This window comes from Euleptes europaea, chromosome 18 (assembly GCF_029931775.1).
Source record: "Euleptes europaea isolate rEulEur1 chromosome 18, rEulEur1.hap1, whole genome shotgun sequence".
NCBI classification, from domain to species: Eukaryota; Metazoa; Chordata; class Lepidosauria; order Squamata; family Sphaerodactylidae; genus Euleptes; species Euleptes europaea.
Window position 1 is genome coordinate 4,072,230 of NC_079329.1, and position 20,199 is coordinate 4,092,428.

The 20,199-nt window shown below is 48.6% G+C and overlaps 1 protein-coding gene and 1 non-coding gene across 2 annotated transcripts; one reads left to right on the plus strand and one right to left on the minus strand.

Annotated features, from left to right (window-relative positions):
- Window positions 1-2,580: 2,580 nt before the first annotated feature.
- Window positions 2,581-2,653, minus strand: TRNAR-ACG (transfer RNA arginine (anticodon ACG)). Its single transcript has one exon. It is a non-coding gene; the product is annotated as a tRNA-Arg (tRNA).
- Window positions 2,654-3,134: 481 nt separating this feature from the next.
- Window positions 3,135-18,740, plus strand: PRMT5 (protein arginine methyltransferase 5). Its single transcript, XM_056863063.1, has 17 exons — window positions 3,135-3,238; window positions 4,628-4,746; window positions 5,671-5,756; window positions 6,769-6,903; window positions 7,847-7,962; window positions 9,107-9,156; window positions 9,285-9,448; window positions 10,641-10,802; window positions 11,477-11,554; window positions 12,282-12,340; window positions 14,788-14,910; window positions 15,740-15,915; window positions 16,118-16,227; window positions 17,467-17,560; window positions 17,822-17,938; window positions 18,023-18,087; window positions 18,535-18,740. Exons 2-17 carry the CDS (start codon window positions 4,644-4,646, stop codon window positions 18,685-18,687), a joined length of 1,791 nt encoding a protein of 596 aa, XP_056719041.1. The 5' UTR covers window positions 3,135-3,238; window positions 4,628-4,643; the 3' UTR covers window positions 18,688-18,740.
- The last annotated feature ends 1,459 nt before the right edge of the window (window positions 18,741-20,199 follow it).

The following is a 20,199-nucleotide window of genomic DNA, read 5'->3' on the forward strand; positions in this document are numbered from 1 at the left end:
TTCACTCATACTGTTTTCTCTCTGCCCCCCTTTCCTTCCCCTAAATTGCCAACAGCATGTTGGGTTTTTCTCAGAATCTGTTCCTGCCTCTCCAAAGCACGGATAAAACCCAAGAGGGCCTGTACCAATATCCCAAATAACAATATTTCATATTTGCATGCTGTGCCTGGAGAAAAAGCACTGTGCCTGTTGATAAGAGTGAATAAATAGTACTGGCTGTAAATATTGTCTTGCTGGCTGGTTCTTTATTCCAAAGCAAAAACAGATCCAAGAAATTTTGGAGCCCTGTTTTCAGTCACTGACCCTGTCTTCTCACACATACATAAACCTTTATTGGCATAATAGCAGCATTATAGCACACGAACCCTGTCTTCTCATATTTGCAGATGAAATCTTCAGTTAAATTGTTAAATAACAGCCCAATGTATACTGTCTTCCATGTTGTGCTATGTGGGTACTGAAGGAAGCAGTGATTGGAAATAACGGACTTGCTGTAAAACAGGCTTGAAATAGGGATTCTTTCTGTCTTCTGCAGTAGATCATGGCCAACTTAAAGAGACGTTCAATGGTTAGTTTCAATCATTAACTCTGTAATGGCTGCTATTTAATTATCTTTTTCTCCATAGTTAAATACAAATCAGAGCCCTCTTTATTGCTTATTAAAGAGGCTAATTTTGTGCCACCGTTTTAAAAAATTACCCCTTGGAGGAAGGAAGAACGGGTGCTTTTTCAAAGATAGCATGTTCACCTATGGAAAAAAATAACTAATGGGATTTTGTCAGTGAATTTTGCTAGGATAAACGGAAAACCAGATTTTCTGCATGTGCCTCAGCGGCTGCTAAATGGTTTTCAGGTAGGCAATCAAATATTCATCGTGTTGGAATCTGAGTTGCAAATCTGGATCTATAAAGAAGGTTTACTTCAATTCAGTTGTGGCAAATTTGGCTTTAGCGGTACTAAAATGTTACCGAATCTTGGTTAATGTGTATATAAAATGCATATTTTATAGAAAATAGTTAGCTTGCTGCTTTCCCACGGCATGAGTACTACACAGAGCCAGAGGCAATTAAGCAGGTGCAGTTTCTCCTACTGGGAGGTCGCTAGCTCTAGCTGCTAGACTGTCTCCATGCAATTGATAGGAAGCGTAGCGGGGTGTGTGGACTTCACAGGTTGCCCCAGCACTGTGTGTGAAAAAGGCATTGTGATTCCAGTCTGATTCTAAGTGGCTGTGTGTGTGTTTTAAGTGCCGTCAAATCGCTTCCGACTCTTGGCAACCCTATGAAACAAAGTCCTCCAAAACGTCCTGTCTGACAGCCTTGCTCAGGTCTTGCAAATCGAGGGCTGTGGCTTCCTTTATTGAGTCAATCCATCTCTTGCTGGGTCTTCCTCTTTTCCTGTTGACCTCAACTTTTCCTAGCATGATTCTTCTAGTGACGCTTGTCTTCTCATAATGTGACCAAAATACAATAGCCTCAGTTTAGTCATTTTAGCTTCTAGGGTCAGTTCAGGCTTGATATGATCTATAACACACTGATTTGTTTTTTTTGGCAGTCCACGATATCCGTAACACTCTTCTCCAACACCATATTTCAAAGGAATCTACTTTCTTCCTATCAGCTTTCTTCATTGTCCAGTTTTCACACCCATACATAGTAATAGGGAATACGATGGCATGAATTAACCTAATCTTGGCGGCCAGTGACACATCCTTACACTTCAGAATCTTTTCTAGCTCCTTCATGGCTGCCCTTCCCAGTCTCAACCTCCTCCTGATTTCTTGGCTGCAGTCTCCCTTTTGGTTGATGATGGAGCCAAACAATTACAATTTCCTCATTGTCAACCTGATAGTTGTGTAATTCTCCTATAGTCAAGTCGCTTCCGACTCATGGCCACCCTATGAAAAAGTCCTCCAAAATGTCCTATCTTTGACAGCCTCGCTCAGATCTTGCAAATTGAAGGCTGTGGCTTCCTTTATTGAGTCAATCCATCTCTTGTTGGGTCTTCCTCTTTTCCTGCTGCCCTCAACTTTTCCTAGCATGACTGTCTTTTCCAGTGACTCTTGTCGTCTCATGACGTGACCAAAATACGACAGCCTCCGTTTAGTCATTTTAGCTTCTAGGGTCAGTTCAGGCTTGATTTGATCTAGAACCCACTGATTTGTTTTTTTGGCAGTCCATGGTATCCGTAACACCCTCCTCCAACACCACATTTCAAAGGAATCTACTTTCTTCCTATCAGCTTTCTTCACTGTCCAGCTTTCACACCCATGCATAGTAATAGGGAATACGATGGCATGAATTAATCTAGTCTTGGTGGCCAGTGACACATCCTTACACTTCAAAATCTTTTCTAGCTCCTTCATGGCTGTCCTTCCCACCCAGTCTTAATCTCCTGATTTCTTGGCTGCAGTCTCCCTTTTGGTTGATGTAGTCTAAGTGGCTACAAAATGCTTCACTATGAAATGTCAACTTTTGCTTTAAACATCAGTATACATAAATCCTTAATAGAGAAAAGGGGATTTAGTTGCTGCATCATTTTCCAATTGTAGAGGAAAGTGGAAGGGGGAGAAAAAAATTTCCTCGAGCCAGCCAGGAGTCGAACCTAGAATCTTCTGATCCGTAGTCAGACGCGTTATCCATTGCGCCACTGGCCCTCGGATGTTTTGTTAGCGGTACAACACATTCCCTATATGGACTGCGACTGTGGACGTGAATCGCGAGACGTACAGTGAAAGACGTTTCTATCGTAATGCATGCTGGGAATCGTAGTTCCTCGGGCTGGGGTTCGTAGCGCTTAAGGCAGCGGGTGGCGCGCGTTGGCCTTCGGGAAATAGAGTCCAAAACACCCTTTTCCCCACACACACACACACACACACACACACACCCGAAGCATGATGGGAAATGAGAATTTCACCTCGCGCCCCTGCTGCCCGAGAGAGAGAAAAGCGCACACCCCTCCTGCCCCGCCCACGTCTATGCTTTTGATTGGTTCCACCTTGACCGGGCGTGTTCCTCCCCTTCTTGGGATTGGGCGGCTGCCGGAAGCGCGACCGCTGATTGGCCCGGGCGGCGGAGTGGGCGTGTCCAGCCGGCTCTCGCCTCTCTGTGTGGCGGGCCATGGCGGCGATGGCGGCAGCGGTGGGACCGGGGACGGCGGCGGCGGCCCGCGTCTCCTGCGGGAGGGATTTGAGCTGCGTCCCGGAAGTGGCCGGCACCCTGGGGGCGGTCGCCAGGCAGGGGTGAGAGAAACCACGTGGTCCTCCTGTGTGACCCCCTGACCCCGGTTGCCAAGCCCCGGTGACCTCTGAACCAACCTTGGGGTGTCCTCTTTTGAATTTCTCTCTTCTGCAATTATTTATAACTAATGAGCGTCCATTGTGGTGACCTTTGACCCCAGGAGAGGTCATGCTCCCTGAGCCTGCAAAAGGCCATGAGTGTCCATTGTGGTGACCTTTGACCCCAGGAGATGTCATGCTCCCTGAGCCTGCAATGAGGCTGTGTCTGATCTCAGGTGATGCTCACCTGGTGGGGCTGCTCTGCGCCTTTATCTGATGCACAGCAGGTAGTAACTCTGCAGGCGATGTTTTCCCATCATAGAGATGGCAGGGATGGGAAATATGCCCAGCATATAAATCTTAAAGGTACTTGCCTGAAGCAATGATGTCAGTGTGATATCTGCCCTTCTGCCTGGCAACTATTCATATTATCTGCGGGATTATAGTGGAAGAAGCCAGGTAGCCATATATTTAAATATACACATTCATATTTGTATTGATAAACTAGATTCGAGTCCAGGAGCACCTTAGAGCCCAACTAGATTTTTGGGATATTTGCTTTGACAGTCAAAGCTCCTTTTGCCAGATCTGACGAAGGGGGCTTTGACTCTCGAAAGCTCATATCCTGAAAATCCTGTTGGTCTCTAAGGTGCTCCTGGATTCAAATCTAGCTGTTCTACTCTAGACCAACACAGCTACCCCCTGAAACTATAAATAAAAATGTTGGAGAAGTTGTTCCAGGCCACCTAATCAATTAGCTTTGAACATTGATGCTAGAGGGGAGGTGGGTGGATTAAGGCAAGCTTGCCTTCCTGCATATTCATTTGTTTCATCTATTGTTGAAAGACTCAATGCAGTTTATAGATTTTTTAAAAAGATCATGGGAATTTGTATATACAGCCTTCACTGGACCTTTGAAATGTATATTCCTGACCAGCCTCTTGAAAGAGGATTTTGTCTTTTGATGCAGTCCTCCTTCACTACTCTTGTTAAAAAGAAAAGGAAACAGGGAAGGAAGTTGGAATCCAAAAGGGAAAACAGTGCTGAGACAGCAACAGAATCCAGTTGACAGACTGCACCACACAACCTCTTATAACAAAAATAACATATATTTAATACATCCAAATAAACATATTGATAGGATACAAATGCATATCCACAGTGTTCGTACAGCAGACAAGATAATTCCTTGTTCTGTACATTTCCTTCTTCAGGTATCAATAGGATCAGCTTGAAAAGTTCATTAGTTGATAAATGTTTTAAAAACTTTTATCAGCTTATGGTTTTGTGTCTTTTGTCACCAAGATCGTAACTGTATCCATTTCCCCCTGTCCCCAATTTCTCAATTCGCAGGTTTGATTTCCTCTGCATGCCCGTTTTCCATCCCCGATACAAGAGGGAGTTTTTTCTGGAGCCGGCTAAGGGCCGGTCGGGCCCCCAGACCCGCTCTGACTTGTTACTCTCGGGAAGAGGTGAGAACTTCAAAGACCTCATTACTTTGACGGATCTCTCCGTCTACTAACTAGACAAGATGCAATGGACGTATTTGCTTTCTTACTTTAAAAAAGGAATTAGTTCCATTTCTCTTGTATACATTCTAAAGAACTTGGGGAGAGCAGCAAAAACAAATTGCAACAAATAGTAAATTCCCAGTTAAAAGATCTCTGTGTCTATATGTGTTACCCCACTTTTGCGTAACCTGACCATTGCATACAGAAATTATGCAGTGTTTTGGAAATTATTTAGGCTTGGAACTGGACAGATGTTGAGTAGGAATAAGATCATTTGAACATACGAAGCTGTCCGATCCTGAATCAGACCATTAGTCCATCATAGTCAGTATAGTCTGCTCAAACTAGCAGTGGCTTTCCAGGGTCTCAGGCAGAGGTCTTTCACGTCACCTACTGCCTGGTCCTTTTTAGCCGGAAGTGCAGCTGGAGTTTGAACCAGAGACCTTCTGCACACCAAGCAGATGCTCTGCCACTTAGCTATGGCCCTTCTCCAAACAGACCCTTGGTCCATCAAGGTCAATATTGGCTACTCAGACTGGCAGTGGCTCTCCAGGGTCTCAGGCAGAGGTCTTTCACATCACCTACTGCCTGGTCCTTTTTAGCTGGAGATGTCAGGGTTTGAACCTGGGACCTTCTGCATGCCAAGCAGATGCTCTGCCACTGGGCCATAGACCTCCCCTCTGTTTCTCTGTTGTGGGCAAATTCCAGAGAATGATGTTTCTGTGTGCCCTGAATGCTCAGTGCTACAATATAAGAAGGTGCTTTTGGTCGATGCTGAAGGGGGTGCTGTATGCTCGGTGGGGCTGTTGGCTCTGGACCACTGTTTGCCCTTCCCCAGTCAGAGGGTGTTTGCTCTAATCCCCTTAACACATTGCTCCTTGCCAGATTGGAACACACTGATTGTGGGCAAGCTGTCCCCATGGATCCAAGCCGATTCCAAGGTGGAGAAAGTTCGCAGGAATTCCGAGATGGTGCGTGAGTCTGATCAAATTCCTTGTTGATACAGAGGGCTGCTGTTTCAACAGTGGCCTGTCATTGGCTCATAAGAACATAAGAAAGGCCATGATGGATCAGATCAAGGTCCATCAAGTCCACCAGTCTGTTCACAGAGTGGCCAACCGGGTGCCTGGCGTCTGGTAGTTTGGAGGCATGTTGTCTCTGGAAATGGAGGTTCCATTCTTGACTACCAAAGCCTTTGATAGATTTCCACTCCATGAAATTATCTACATAAGTGCTGTCAAGTTGCAGCTGACTTATGGTGTCCCCAGCAAGGGGCTTTCAAGGCAAGTGAGAAGCATAGGGTGTTTGCCATTGCTGTCCTCTGCAGAGCTTTCCTTGGTAGTCCCCATCCAAGTACCAACCCTACTTAGCTTTCAAGATCTGATGCGATTGGACTATACCATGTTGCCTTTCCTACCCTCTGTGAAATTACTAAATACTTAAAAGCAAACCAATGGGCTGCTTCTGCTATTGGGTATCTCAGCCTTCATGTATTGGCTCTGATCCTATAATTGCCAATCTATTTCATAGTCTGAGGTGGAGTTCCAGTGAAGGGAGAATAATTTTTCCGTATCCTTCTCAACCTCTATTGCACCTGTCACGTCTTTCTCCTTCTTTAAGCTAAAAAGCCCCAGCACCTTTCACATGAACACATGAAGCTGCTTTACACTTAATCAGACCCTTGGTCCATCAAAGTCAGTATTGTCTACTCAGACTGGGTCTCAGGCAGAGGTCTTTCACATCACCTACTCGACTAGTCCCTTGAACTGGAGATGCCGGGGATTGAACCTGGGACCTTCTGCATGCCAAGCAGATGCTCTACCACTGAGCCACGGCCCCTCCTCTTTCCTTGCAAGAAGATGCTCCATCCGACCACCGCTGTAGTTGCCCTTTCCTCCACCTTCATCTTTTAAAGATTAATTGAATAGGATTCTGCATGGTATTCCAAATATGGTTGTCTTATTTTTATCTTCCCCTTTGCAGGCCATGTTGCAGGAGCTAAACTTTGGGGCCTACCTGGGACTCCCTGCCTTCCTGCTGCCCCTGACGCAGGCAGACAACCCCAACTTGGCACGTGTTCTATGTAACCACATCCATACCGGGCACCACACCTCCATGGTATGTCCAACCATTTCTTCCCTCCTCCTCGTGAACACATGAAGCTGCCTTATACTGAATCAGATCCTCGGTCCATCAGGGTCAGTATTGTCTACTCAGACCGGCAGCGGCTCTCCAGGGTCTCAGGCAGAGGCCTTTCACATCACCTACCTGCCTAGTCCTTTAACTGGAGATGTCGGGGATTGAACCTGGGGCTTTTTGCATACCAAGCAGATGCTCTACCACTGAGCCACGGCTCCTCCTCCTTCCAGTGTCCACAGAGCTCCACACATCCTAAATCCGTTTCCCCTCACCCTGACTCAATGTCTCATCTTTGCGACGCTCCCCCTTGCTGATTAGTTCCAAATGTACTGACCGTGGGCCTAAAGCAAAGGAAAGGAAAGCCAAAGACATCAGTCTTTAGGGTGGTAGTTTGTGTAGGTGAGCCAAGGGGATGACCACCACCCAAAATGACCTGGGGAAGAATTCCTTAGGAACATCAGAAGAGCCCTACTGGATCAGACCAGGAGTCCGTCTAGTCCAGTGGCCGACCAGTTCCTCTGGAGGGCCAACAACAGGGCATAGAGGCCTTCCCCTGAGGTTGCCTCCTAGCATCGGAATTCAGAGGTTTACAGCCTCTGAACTTGGAGGTTCCCTTTAATCGCTATGACTAGTAGCCACTGATAGACCTCTCCTCCATGAATCTGTCTCATCCCCTTTTAAAACCAGCATGGTGTAGTGGTTAAGAGCTTCACTGCTGTCTGAACAGAAAGAGGGGGGGGAAATTCTCAGCAAGGTGGCACAGCCGGCAAAGGTGTTCCTGCCTCTCCTTCCTAACGGTCCTTCGGCCACGCCTGTGCTTTATAACACTGTCCGGCTCCATTTGGAACCCAAAGCAGAAATCAAAGCCATATAGCGTATCCCAAAAACCTTTTCTCCTGCTCCCTGTCTTATTTTGCCCCAGTTCTGGATGCGGATCCCACTGCTGGCCCCAGAGGACCTGCGGGATGACTTGATTGAAAACGAGCCAGTGCAGGAGCTAGAGGAGGAGACTGCGGGCGAGGAGAAGACCTGGCAGTGGTGAGTGAAGAAGCAGATGCTGGCAGGAATCTGATTCTATGACCTTAGGCAGATCATGAGAGGGAGGGCATTTTGGCCATCTTTTGGGCATGGAGTAGAGGGTCACTGGGTGTGTGGGGGGGAGGTAGTTGTGAATTTCCTGCATTGTGCAGAGGGTTGGACTAGATGACCCTGGTAGTCCCTTCCAACTCTATGATTCTATGATAGGAACCTGCATCAGCTTTAGCAAAGGAGGCCCGCTTAGAGAGCAGAATAGGTTTTCTGGGTTTCTGAGACAAGGCCAAGCTCGGGGGGGTCCAACCCAAGGCAGCAGCTGGGCGAATGCCGTATATTTTGAGATGACAACCTTGCTGCAGTTCGGTTATTCCAGGCAGAAAAATAAGGGAGTTAGGAGCGCCTGATCTTGCCAGAGGCAACTCTTTCCAGCATGGTGTAGTGGTTAAGAGTGGTGGTTTGGAGCGATGGGCTCTAATCTGGAGAACCGGGTTTGATTCCCCGCTCCTCCACATGAGTGGTGGACTCTTAATCTGGAGAACCGGGTTGGTTTCCCCACTCCCACATATGCAGCCTGCTGGGTGACCTTGGGCTAGTCACAGCTCTCTCATCCCCACCTACTTCACAGGGTGTCTGTTGTGGGGGGAGGAAGGGAAGGTGATTGTCAGCTGGCTTGATTCTTCCTTCAGTGGCAGAGAAAGTTGGCATGTAAAAACCAACTCTTCTTCTTCTTTCAAGCAACAGCAAAATTTCAAAATCTGCACTCCAAACTCTCATCTCCCTGCTGAAGAACTAATAGGTCGGAATCCGGTAGTAGCTTAGAGACCAACAGGGTTTTCACAGTATGAGCTTTCGAGAGTCAAAGGTCCTTTCGTCCCTCTGAAACTACCAAAGAACTAGTTATTTAAAACCTTGTTTTCCCTGGATGAACTGCGCAGCACCTTGAATCCTGCTCTTTGTTGCGACCTTTGCTTTAAACTACTTTTTGACGCCCTTGATTTGAATTATCATTGCTTGTGACAAAGCAGATTGCCCTTCTGGCTTCCGGTAACCACGTTGGCCAGTCCACAAATTGTCTCAGTGAGACCTGAGCAGAAGGAGAGAATGGCCAGATTAGCTTTCTTGTTCATTTCCCCCCCTTTTTTGGTAGGTGGCACAATTTCCGGACCCTGTGCGACTACAACAAACGTATCGCGGTGGGTGAGTGCTGCTGGGGAAAGACTGGGAGGCGGGCAGCAGAGAGACTTGCGCCCCCCCCCCCCGGCAGCCAAATTGCACGGGGGGGCAGGGTCTCCTTCCCTGTGACAGCTGTTCTCCCTTCTTTTCAGCCCTGGAGGTGGGCCCCGACCTGCCATCCAATCACGTCATTGACCGTTGGCTGGGGGAGCCAATCAAGGCGGCCATACTGCCCACCAGCATCTTCCTGACCAATAAGAAAGGCTTCCCTGTTCTCTCCAAGATGCACCAGCGCCTGATCTTCTGCCTCCTTAAGGTCAGCCCTTCCCTTTTGTTCTCTCTATGTTTGGCAGTTCGGTTCTCTTGAGTCAACCGAGCTGCTTACCTTGGCCCAGTGGGACCCTGAACAAAGTGGGTTTCCATTCGAGACTCTTGTCTACCATTCCCAGAACTCCTCTGACTATCATGGTTGGTGTAGTGGTTAAAAGTGGTGGTTTGGAGTGGTGGACTCTGATCTGGAGGAATGGGTTCGATTCCCCACGCCACATAAGCAGCAGAGGCTAACCCGGTGAACTGGGTGGGTTTCCCCACTCCTCCACGTGAAGCCAGCTGGGTGACCTTGGGCTAGTCACAGTTCTCTTAGAGCTCTCTCAGTCCCACCTACCTCACAGGGTGTCTGTTGTGGGCAGGGGAAGGGAAGGTGATTGGCAGCCGGTTTGATTCTCCCTTAAGAGAAAGTCAGCATATAAAAACCAACTCTTCTTCTCCTCCTCCTCCTCTTATCCGTTGTTCTTGATGGCAATTGCTTCCAGCACCTGTCCAGGGTGCGGTTATTGAGGGCTTGCAAAGAATGTTGGGAAATCAGCAGAGGAGGCTTCTGGGTTGTGTTGTGGATATTAGGAAAAAATTCTTTACAGTAAGAGTTGTTTGATAGTAGAATCAGCTGCCTAGGTAGGTGGTGAGCTTCCTCTCCCTGGCAGTCTTTAAGCAGAGGCTGGACAAGCACTTGATAGGGATGCTCTAGGCTGATCCTGCATTAAGCAGGGGGTTGGTCTAGATGGCCTGTCTGGCCCCTTCCAACTCTATGATTCTCCATAATTTTAAGGCAATGTGTGCCGTTGTGTCGCGACCGACTCATGGCGACTCCATTAAGTTCCACCTCTTAGCGAGAGATGACCAGAGATGGTTTGCCATTGCCTTCCTCTGCAAAGTCTTCCTTCCAGTCTCCCTTCCAAGCTCTGATGAGACTAGGGTAGCCTGGGCTATTAGGGCTGCTACAGCATAATTTTACTAAATTAAGTTCTCCTGAATAAAGAAAAGATGTTAGATACGTGTGTGAAAATATAATACCTAGAAAGGAATGCCTGAGGAACTACAGTTTCCCTACAGTCTGTGGTACCGAGTGCTATATGTTTATGAGGGACATCTGGGAGATTGTGGGGGGGCGGGCGGTGAATCACAGAGGAGTGGTTCTCTTGTGCTGACCCATATCTGCTGCCCTTCCCCAGCTCGAGGTACAGTTTATCATCACTGGGGCCCACCACCATCCTGAGAAGGAGTTCTGCTCCTATCTGCAGTACCTGGAGTACCTGAGCCAGAACCGCCCACCCCCTTCCGCCTACGAGCTTTTCGCAAAGGGCTATGAAGACTATCTCCAGTCCCCGCTACAGGTGAGCCGCCTTCCCCGAGAACTGTTGGGGTCTTTAGTCTTTGAGATCCCTTTTGACCTTGAACCCCCTTTTGGCAAGTCACTTCCCCTTAGCCCTCATTCCTCATTCCTGAAATGTGAATAACTTAGTTCAGAAGTTAATTAAGCAAATCAGCACATGGTGTGCTCACGTTCCATTACTCATAAATGGGTTGGGTTATTCTCAACGTTCAGAGTGTGCGTGTTGGTCTTGCTTGTGCAAATGGTTCCACGGTAGCACAGTGAGAGCCAGCGTGGCGTAGTGGTTAAGAGCAGTGGACTCTAATCTGGAGAACCGGGTTTGATTCCCCATTCCTCCACATGAGTGGCAGGCTCTAATCTGGAGAACCGGGTTGGTTTCCCTACTCCACATGAAGCCAGCTGAGTGACCTTGGGCTAGTCACCGTTCTCTCTGAACTCTCTCAGCCCTGCCTAATTCACAAGGCGTCTGTTGTTGGGAGAGGAAGAGAAGGAGATTGTAAGCCGGTTTGATTCTCCTTAAAAGGTAGAGAAAACCAACTCTTCTTCTTCTGCCACCTGCCCGTCTCCTTTCCTGCCGTAATGCAACCTAATGTGCTCCCAGCGGTTCTGCATGCTGCATGTTTGCTCCTAGGTCTGAGCCCCTCTTCTCAGTCTTTTTTCTTCTTCTCACTGTAGCCCCTGATGGACAACTTGGAGTCCCAGACTTACGAGGTGTTTGAGAAGGACCCGATCAAGTATTCCCAGTACCAGCAGGTGAGGGTGTTATGAGAAGAGGGGGCCGGGCGTGGGCAGAGGAAGGGGGGGCTGTGAGAGGGGGCAAAAGGCGGCTGTCGGAGGAGCGAGTGGAGGAGGGACTTGAGGTGGGAAGAAGTGTGGGCCAAGGAACTGTGTGTTGGTAGGGCTCTACTTGGGAGTGTTGAATGGTCTGCAGTGACAGCGTATTTATTTATTTTATTTCCGTTATTTGTGGTCCGCCTTTCTCGTGTGGACTGTGGCTCAGTGGCCGAGCCTCTGCTTGGCATGCGGAAGGTCCCAGGTTCAATCCCCAGCACCTCCAGTAAGAGGGACTAGACAAGTAGGTGACGTGAAAGACCTCTGCCTGAGCCCCCAGGGAGCTGCTGCCTGTCTGAGTAGATAATACTGACTTTGATGGACCAAGGGTCTGGTTCAGTAGAAGGAAGCTTCATGTGTTCATGTATGTAGACTCAAGGCGGATTACACATAGGGAGTCAGCCCAATCGGTTAAGAGCGGTGGACTCTAATCTGGAGAACCAGGTTCGATTCCCCACTCCTCCACATGAAGCCTGCTGGGTGACCTCGGGCCAGTCACAGTTCTCTCCAACTCTCTCAGCCCCACCTACCTCACAAAGTGTCTGTTGTGGAGAGGGGAAGATTAGGTGATTGTAAACCGCTTTGAGACTCCTTTTGGTAGACAGAAACGGTGTATAAAAACCAGCTCTTCTTTTTTTCCTCCCTCCAGGCTATATACAAGTGCCTGGTAGAACGGGTGCCCGAGGAGGAGAAGGAAACCAACGTCCAGTGAGTGAGAATTCCAGGACTGAGCCATGTTTGCCTAGGGGCTGAGAAGTGGGGAATGGAGAGGCGGCCAGATCTCACCTGGTTTAGTCAGTGCAACGTGACTGCCACTTTTCAAGAACCTTAGTGGTCTTCACGTCCGCCACTGGAATTGGGAATGGATTTTCTACCGCTGAGCCTCAGCTGTTCCGTATTCACTTACGCCTCAAGATGCTAATTCGGAAAGGGCCTTCTCTTCACTTCTAATTTTTTACCCTGTTGTGTGTTATTTCTAAAAGCACTTTAAAGTATGCAGAGGCAGGACAGGATTCAAATGAAGAGGTCCCTGCCCACAGTTTAATAGGGCCCGGGGAGGCACACTGGACTCTCAGACTGCCGGCTCCATCGTCTTTTAAGCCTCCCAGAGGAAATGGCCATAAATTTCCCCAGAAGTAATTTGACGCCAAATGATCACTAGCAAGACCAACCAAACACCCTCTCTGATAAAGCGTTTTCATTTTCAGGTTTTATTGTATCATTGCGGCTTTTATTATCTCCTTCCCGACCCCTTTCTGTCCTGGCTGTAGTTACTGGATAACTTACAATATATAAAAACACATAAATAACCAGAACAAAGCAGTTCCAGAGTAAGGACTTGTGCGCTTTTTGCCGAAGGGGGAAGCTATACTGGCTGGAACATTAAGACTGCTGGCTTGCCCATGCTTATGTACAAAGGGTTAGAAGAAGAAGAGTTAGTTTTTATATGCCAGCCTTCTCTACCACTTAAGGGAGACTCAAACCGTCTTACAGTCACCTTCCCCTCCCCACAACAAACACTCTGTGAGGTAGGTGGGGCTGAGAGAGCTCTAACAGAGCTGTAACTTGCCCAAGGTCACCCAGCTGGCTTCGTGCGTAGGAGTGGGGAAACAAATCCAGTTCACCAGATTAGCGTCCGCCACTCATGTGGAGGAGAGGGGAATCAAACCCAGTTCTCCAGATCAGACTCCACCGCTCCAAACCACTGCTCTTAACCACTACACCATGCTGTCTCCCAAAGTTGGTTCACAAAGTTGGTTCACAAACTTTTCGGGCCACTGCCCCCTGGGTTCTACAAACTGAACCCCAGCACCCCCTACCCTACCCTATAAAAAGCATTATTCAAAATAGGGGTTTGCATGACGCACTAAAAAAGATAAGAACGATACAATTTCAAAACAGTGACAATCAATTGCACATCTATTCAAAATCAAATAAAAAACTTCTTAGTTGAAATTTATTCAACAAAACTGATGAACTTGATCCAGTGGTACCAGCTCTTCAAAGTCTGGAAAACAAATTCTGATTGTTTCCACCAAATTTGATAGCATAGCTTGATGTATTGTAAATCAGTGAACAACACAGTTGAAGGGGCCCACCTCTAGCACCCCCTGCTGCCCCCCTTGTTTCTTAGTGCCCCCCTAGATAATCCCACCGCACCCCGAGGGTGGTACTGCCCACTTTGGGAACCACTGGGTTAGACTTATGCATATTTTTAAAGTGAAGTAATCTAAGGCAGGATTCCCCAGTGCCCACCAATACTTCCCTTGGCACCTACTGAGCTTTTCAGAAAGGAGGGCAGAGCCATTGTAAGAGGGGGTCTTGTTACTGGCTTCCCTCATTCAAATGGAAGAGGTTCTTACTGGAGGATGAGGAGGGACTGGTAAGCATCTAGGCTTTCTTTAGGCAGCGTGTGGTTCTGTTCCCCCTTCAGGATTTCATTCTTCCCAGGAGGAGGGGGGTATTCTGTCTGGCTCCGCTTCCTGAGGCAGCCATTTTGGATTTGGCTCCGCTTCCTTTAGAAGGGTGGCGCTCACCACTCCCTCTCAGAATTCCAGAGGGACCCATAACCCAAAGATTCCTGATCTAGCATGGGGTCGTGGTTAAAAGCAGTGGTTTGGAGCGGTGGACTCTAATCTGGAGAACCGGGTTTGATTCCCCACTCCTCCACATGAGCGGCAGAGGCTAATCTGGTGAACTGGGTTGGTTTCCCTAGGCCTACACGTGAAGCCAGCTGGGTGACCTTGGGCTAGTCACAGCTCTCTTAGAGCTCTCTCAGCCCCACCTACCTCACAGGGTGTCTGTTGCAGGGAGGGGAAGGGAAGGTGATTGTAAGCCGGTTTGATTCTGCCTTAAGTGGTAGAGAAAGTCAGCATATTAAAAACCAACTCTTCTTCATTGAAGGGGAGTATCAGCATAGCCCAGGTGGAATTGGCTATGGTGGGCTTGAAGCAGTGTCTCGCAAATAAAATACAGTCTTGGCTCACAGTATGTGGACGGGCCTCACTTTGTTCAGAGTTCTGACGCGTTCTCTGCTCGAGCGGTGAATTTTAGCAGTCCAGCTCAGCTGGGAAACAGGCTTTTAAAAACAGCCTCTTCGTCCCTCCTCAGTGTCTTTTTCTTCCTTTTCTTCTCCCACTCCCTCCAACCCACAGGGTGGTGATGGTCTTGGGGGCAGGACGGGGCCCCCTTGTGAACGCCTCACTGCGAGCCGCTCGGCAGGCCAACCGGCACATCAAGATTTATGCTGTGGAGAAAAACCCCAACGCCGTGGTGACGTAAGTCCTTTCCCTTTTGCTGACGTCCCTTTCTTTTCCTTGTGGCTCTGCTTTGCTAGGGAGGAAGATGAGGGAAGTGGAGACTAACCTCAGGAGGCCTCTATGATCTGCCCCTGTGAGGACAGGGAGGCAGATTTGGGAGCCTTATTGCTGTCTGGAACAACATTTGCATCTAAGGAGGACGGTCACACCGCCATATTAATTATAGCTATTGCTTGATCATCTTGTAATGGATGAGATTATCAGAATCATAGAGTTGGAAGGGACCACCAGGGTCATCAAGTCCAACCCCCTGCACAATGCTGGAAATTCCCCACAACTCCTCCCCCCCTCACCCCCAGTTACCCCTACCCCCAGTGACCCCTACCCAGTGACCCCTACTCTTGTTTGGGGGCTCTCTAGAGGCACCTGGTTGGCCACTGTGTGAGCAGACTGCTGGACTTGATGGGCCTTGCTCTGATCCAGCAGGGCTTTTCTTATGCTCTTATGTTCCATGCCCAGAAGATGGCCAAGATGCCCTCCCTCTCATGATCTGCCTAAGGTCATAGTATCAGTATTGCTGACAGATGGCCATCTAGCCTCCGCTTAAAAACCTCCAGGGAAGGAGAGTCCACCACCTCCCGAGGAAGCCTGTTCCACTGAGGAACCGCTCTAACTGTTAGAAAATTCTTCCTAGTGTCTAGACAGAAACTCTTTTGATTTAATTTCAACCCGGTGGTTCTGGTCCGACCTTCTGGGGCAACGGAAAACAACTCGGCACCTTCCTCTATATGACAGCCCTTCAAGATGTGTGTCAGCATATAAAAACCAACTTTTCTTTTTCTTCTAGGTTAGAGAGCTGGCAGTATGAGGAGTGGGGGTCCCAAGTGACAGTGGTCTCCTGTGACATGCGGGAATGGGAGGCTCCCGAGAAGGCGGACCTGATGGTGTCGGAACTGCTGGGCTCCTTTGCAGACAATGAGCTGTCCCCAGAGTGTCTGGACGGGGCCCAGCACTGTCTCAAAGGTGAGTGCAGAAAGTTGGGCACCTCGGAGGGTGCCCGAGGATGGCGGTGGGAGATCAGCAAAGGCCTGTTCAGTTTCGGGGGGGGATCTTCTGAAGAAGTCACCCCTTTGTACTCCTCCAAGTGGCATGGGTTGGTGGAGCTTGCAGGCTTTGCAGAAGTCCAGCCACCTGATGTTTTCCCCTCTTCTCCTCCCCCTTGCAGAGGGGGGTGTGAGCATCCCCTGCGATTATACCTCCTTCCTGGGCCCGATCTCGTCCTCAAAACTCTATAACGAAGTGCGTGCCTGTCGGGAGAAAGACCGAGACCCAGAGGTAAGGCCCATACTGTCTGATGTTCCCGGTCCAAGGCATCCAGAGCTATGTAATAACTGTGCAAACAAGAAGTCAGAATTGAAGGAAAAAACAACCCTGTGATCTCTCTGAATAATACAAATCAAGAAAACATATAAAAACATTGGGGTCAGGAAGCAATTTTCCTCCAGGCCTATTTGGCCAGGGATCCTGGAGGGGTTTTTCTGGGCATGGAGCAGGGGTCACTTGGAGTGTGTGTGTGGGAGGGGGAGGTAGTTGTGAATTTCCTGCATTGTGCAGGGGGTTGGACTAGACCCTGGGTCCCCTTCCAATCCTATGATTCTATGCATTGATTTTGCATAATATTCTGCAAGCCATAGGCAGTGGCAAAAAAACCCGGTGTGTGACACTTTAAGCCTTGCCCCTTTGGCCACTAGAAGTCATTCTGACTTTCATCAGCCATCGTGCCCTCTCAAGCTCAGCTTCACAGCCCTAGAGAGCTGCTTCTTTGAAAAGCAAAAGCTTTGCTTTCAAAGCTCTTAATTCTGCACCGAATTACTAAATACCACCCAGCCACAGTGCCGCAGTGGGATCCACTCAACCTGAGTGCTGTTCACAAAGAAAGAGCTTGCAGAATAAGGGATGGGAGCTCAGGCTAAATGCATTTGTAATGGGGCCTGTGTGAAAACGTAACATGTTTTGGGGTGACCTGGTCATAACAGGAGGGATTAGGGAGCTGAGCTGTTCAGCATTCCTGACCATGAACTCAGCAGTAGCAAGAACACTTCTCTAGGAGGGCAATATTTTTTATTCTAATGGCCTAAACCTTTTCCCAGCAGCTTTCCACATCCCGGTGGAAGCTGTAGGGGAACCAAAATTCTCAGGACACATGAACACATGAAGCTGCCTTATACAGAATCAGACCTTTGGTCCATCAAAGTCAGTATTGTCTACTCAGACCGGCAGCAACTCTCCAGGGTCTCAGGCAGAGGTCTTTCACACCACCTACCTGCCTAGTCCCTTTAACTGGAGCTGCCAGGGATTGAAACTGGGACCTTCTGCATGCCAAGCAGATGCTCTACCACTGAGCCATAGCCCCTCCCCACATGGAAAGTTCTAAGGCTAATGTTGGGGGAAAGGAACCCTAACCCTTTGTTAAGAATGAGAAGTGGGGTATTTGCTATTCATGGGAGATGGATCTTAGAAGTGTGCCGTAATCATGCATATCACACTTTTTGCCCCTGTCTTTCTCTTTTCCAGGCTCAGTTTGAAATGCCCTATGTTGTCCGTCTGCACAATTTCCACCAGCTATCGCCCCCGCAAGCTTGCTTTTCTTTCAAACACCCCAACCCAGGTAGGGGAAGAGAGGCTGAAACGTCTCCATGTAACGGGGTGGGGGGGTGGAGCATTGACTACTCACACCGCTAGTTTGCAGGTGGGGAGAAGACTAGCCACGCCCCTCTTATTTGAGCCCTTGGTTGGCATCCCAACCGATGTAACAGTGGGGCATAACTCGGCGCTGCAATTCCTCCACTTTCTCTTAAGAGGGCAGGATTTGGCCTCGCCCGGGTTATCACACCGACTCCATATCCCTTTCCTTCGTCCTCTCCAACAGACCCTGTCAAAGACAACAACCGCTACCAGACGTTGGAGTTCCAGGTGGATGTGAACACCGTGCTACATGGTTTTGCTGGCTACTTTGAGACCACGCTCTATGGGGACATCACTCTCAGTAAGTTCAGGGGAGAGAAGTGGGCCTTTCCCGGGTTTGGGCTACATGCCTCTTTCAACATCTCTTCCCCATCCATCCTTCTAGGTATTCGGCCTGAGACTCATTCACCTGGCATGTTTTCCTGGTTCCCTATTTTCTTCCCCATCAAGGTAAGTGATCCCTAAACACACCCCATGGCATAGTGCCATCCATGCTGGGAATCACATGAACACATGAAGCTGCCTTACACTGAATCAGACCCTCGGTCCATCAAAGTCAGTAGTCTACTCAGACCGGCAGGGTCTGAGGCAGAGGTTGGTAGGCAGTCCGGGCAAATGGAAACCCTACCTGGCGCCCAAGTGGTTTTAGAAAGTGGGCAGAGCCAAGTGTGACTGATGCCCATTGGCAATTTGATTGGCTGCAGAATGATCTTGTCTGGGAGCACAGGAAAGAGGCTGGATTTGTACTGGGGTTCCTCGTGGTTACGAGATTCCGCTGCTGCAGGGTGGGAAACGGGCAATACAAGCTGTGGAGCAATGGCGTAGCACCCAGTTTTGGAGGATTGGTTTGTTGGCCGGCAGGTGAGCTCTGTACTATTGCCAGTTTTCTTCACGCAGCAACCCATGAGTGTCCAAGCTGGAGAGCATATCAGGGTGGCCTTCTGGCGTTGCAGCAACTCCAAGAAAGTCTGGTATGAGTGGGCTGTGGCAGCCCCTACATGCTCTGTCATCCACAACCCCACGGGACGTTCCTACACCATTGGACTGTGAACAGGAGCACCGTTGGTTCCCCGTAATGGAGTTGTCCTTACCTCTGCCGCTGAGACAAGAGAAAGAAAAAGCCTGTTACGCGTGGAATAGCGCCAGAGACTGACTTTTTCCCCCCCTGAACGGAGGCACAGGGAGTCCAGCGTTTGTGGGATGTGGGGGGAAGTTCCTCTGAGGTTTCTCCTCAGGTTTTTCTGGTCTGTGAAATTTCAATAAAATCACTGAAACTTGTATGTGGAGCTGCTGGCTGCGAGGCATTGGCTGCAGGTATTTGTGTTAGAAAAGTGGTGTAGAATCATAGAGTTGGAAGGGACCACCAGGGTCATCTAGTCCCACTCCCTGCACAATGCAGGAAATTCACAGCTACCTCCCCCCCACACACACACACACCCAGTGGCCCCAGTGTAGTTTTGTAGAAATCTCCATCCCATGCAATGATGATGACCATTAACTAAAAACGATTACACAGATTGATTCTAGCAGAGTGCAACAAAACTCTTGCAACAAAACTAGCATAAGCTTTTGTGCATGCGTGCAGAAAAGCCTATGCTAGAATAAAACCCATTGTTAGTGACGTAAAGCGATGTTTAATAACGGCTGTTAAGTCACGATAGCTAAACAGACTCTCTAGGTTCAGAAAGTGTAAATAACATTTTTTTGAATCTCCAGGGCTATAAATGAAGTAAATGTAAGTGGATGTATAGGAGATAATAATGTGACAGGAGATAATAAGTGAATAACTCTGCAAAACACAGACTAAAGAGGCAAACTGACTATCTCAAATTGGTTTAAGGAAGGGTATTAATATGAAAGAAAGTAGATTCCTTTGAAATGTGGTGTTGGAGGAGAGTGTTACATATTCCTTGGACTGCCACAAAAACAAATCAGTGGGTTACAGATCAAATCAAGCCTGAACTGACCCTAGAAGCTAAAATGACTAAACTGAGGCTATCGTATTTTGGTCACATTATGAGAAGACAAGAGTCACTGGAAAAGACAGTCGTGCTAGGAAAAGTTTAAGGCAGCAGGAAAAGAGGAAGAACCAACAAGAGATGGATTGACTCTATAAAGGAAGCCACGGCCCTCAATTTGCAAGACCTGAGACAGGCTGTTAAGGATAGGACGTTTTGGAGGACATTGGTTCATAGGGTCGCCATGAGTCGGAAGCGACTTGACGGCACTGAACACACGCACATTAATATGCAATAACAATATGGCTTAGGCATCAGCCACACTGACTGGAGTTGGCATGAGTGGAAGCCATCTTAGGTTATGGACAGCCCTTGTTGCTGTTGGGCCTTCAGTACTGGGGGGGGGCGTCTGGCTAGGGTAGCAGCAACAAAGCCCAGCCCAGCTGAGGACGTGGGTGCTGTTGCCATGGAAACCGCACAGGCCCTGTTGGAAAAGGTGCTTGGTGACCTTCGACCCCAGGCTATGAAGAGGCCTTCCTCGACGGCCACAACAACAACACGAAGGAGCCAATCAGAGCACGAGAGTCACGCTAAACTGCAGTCC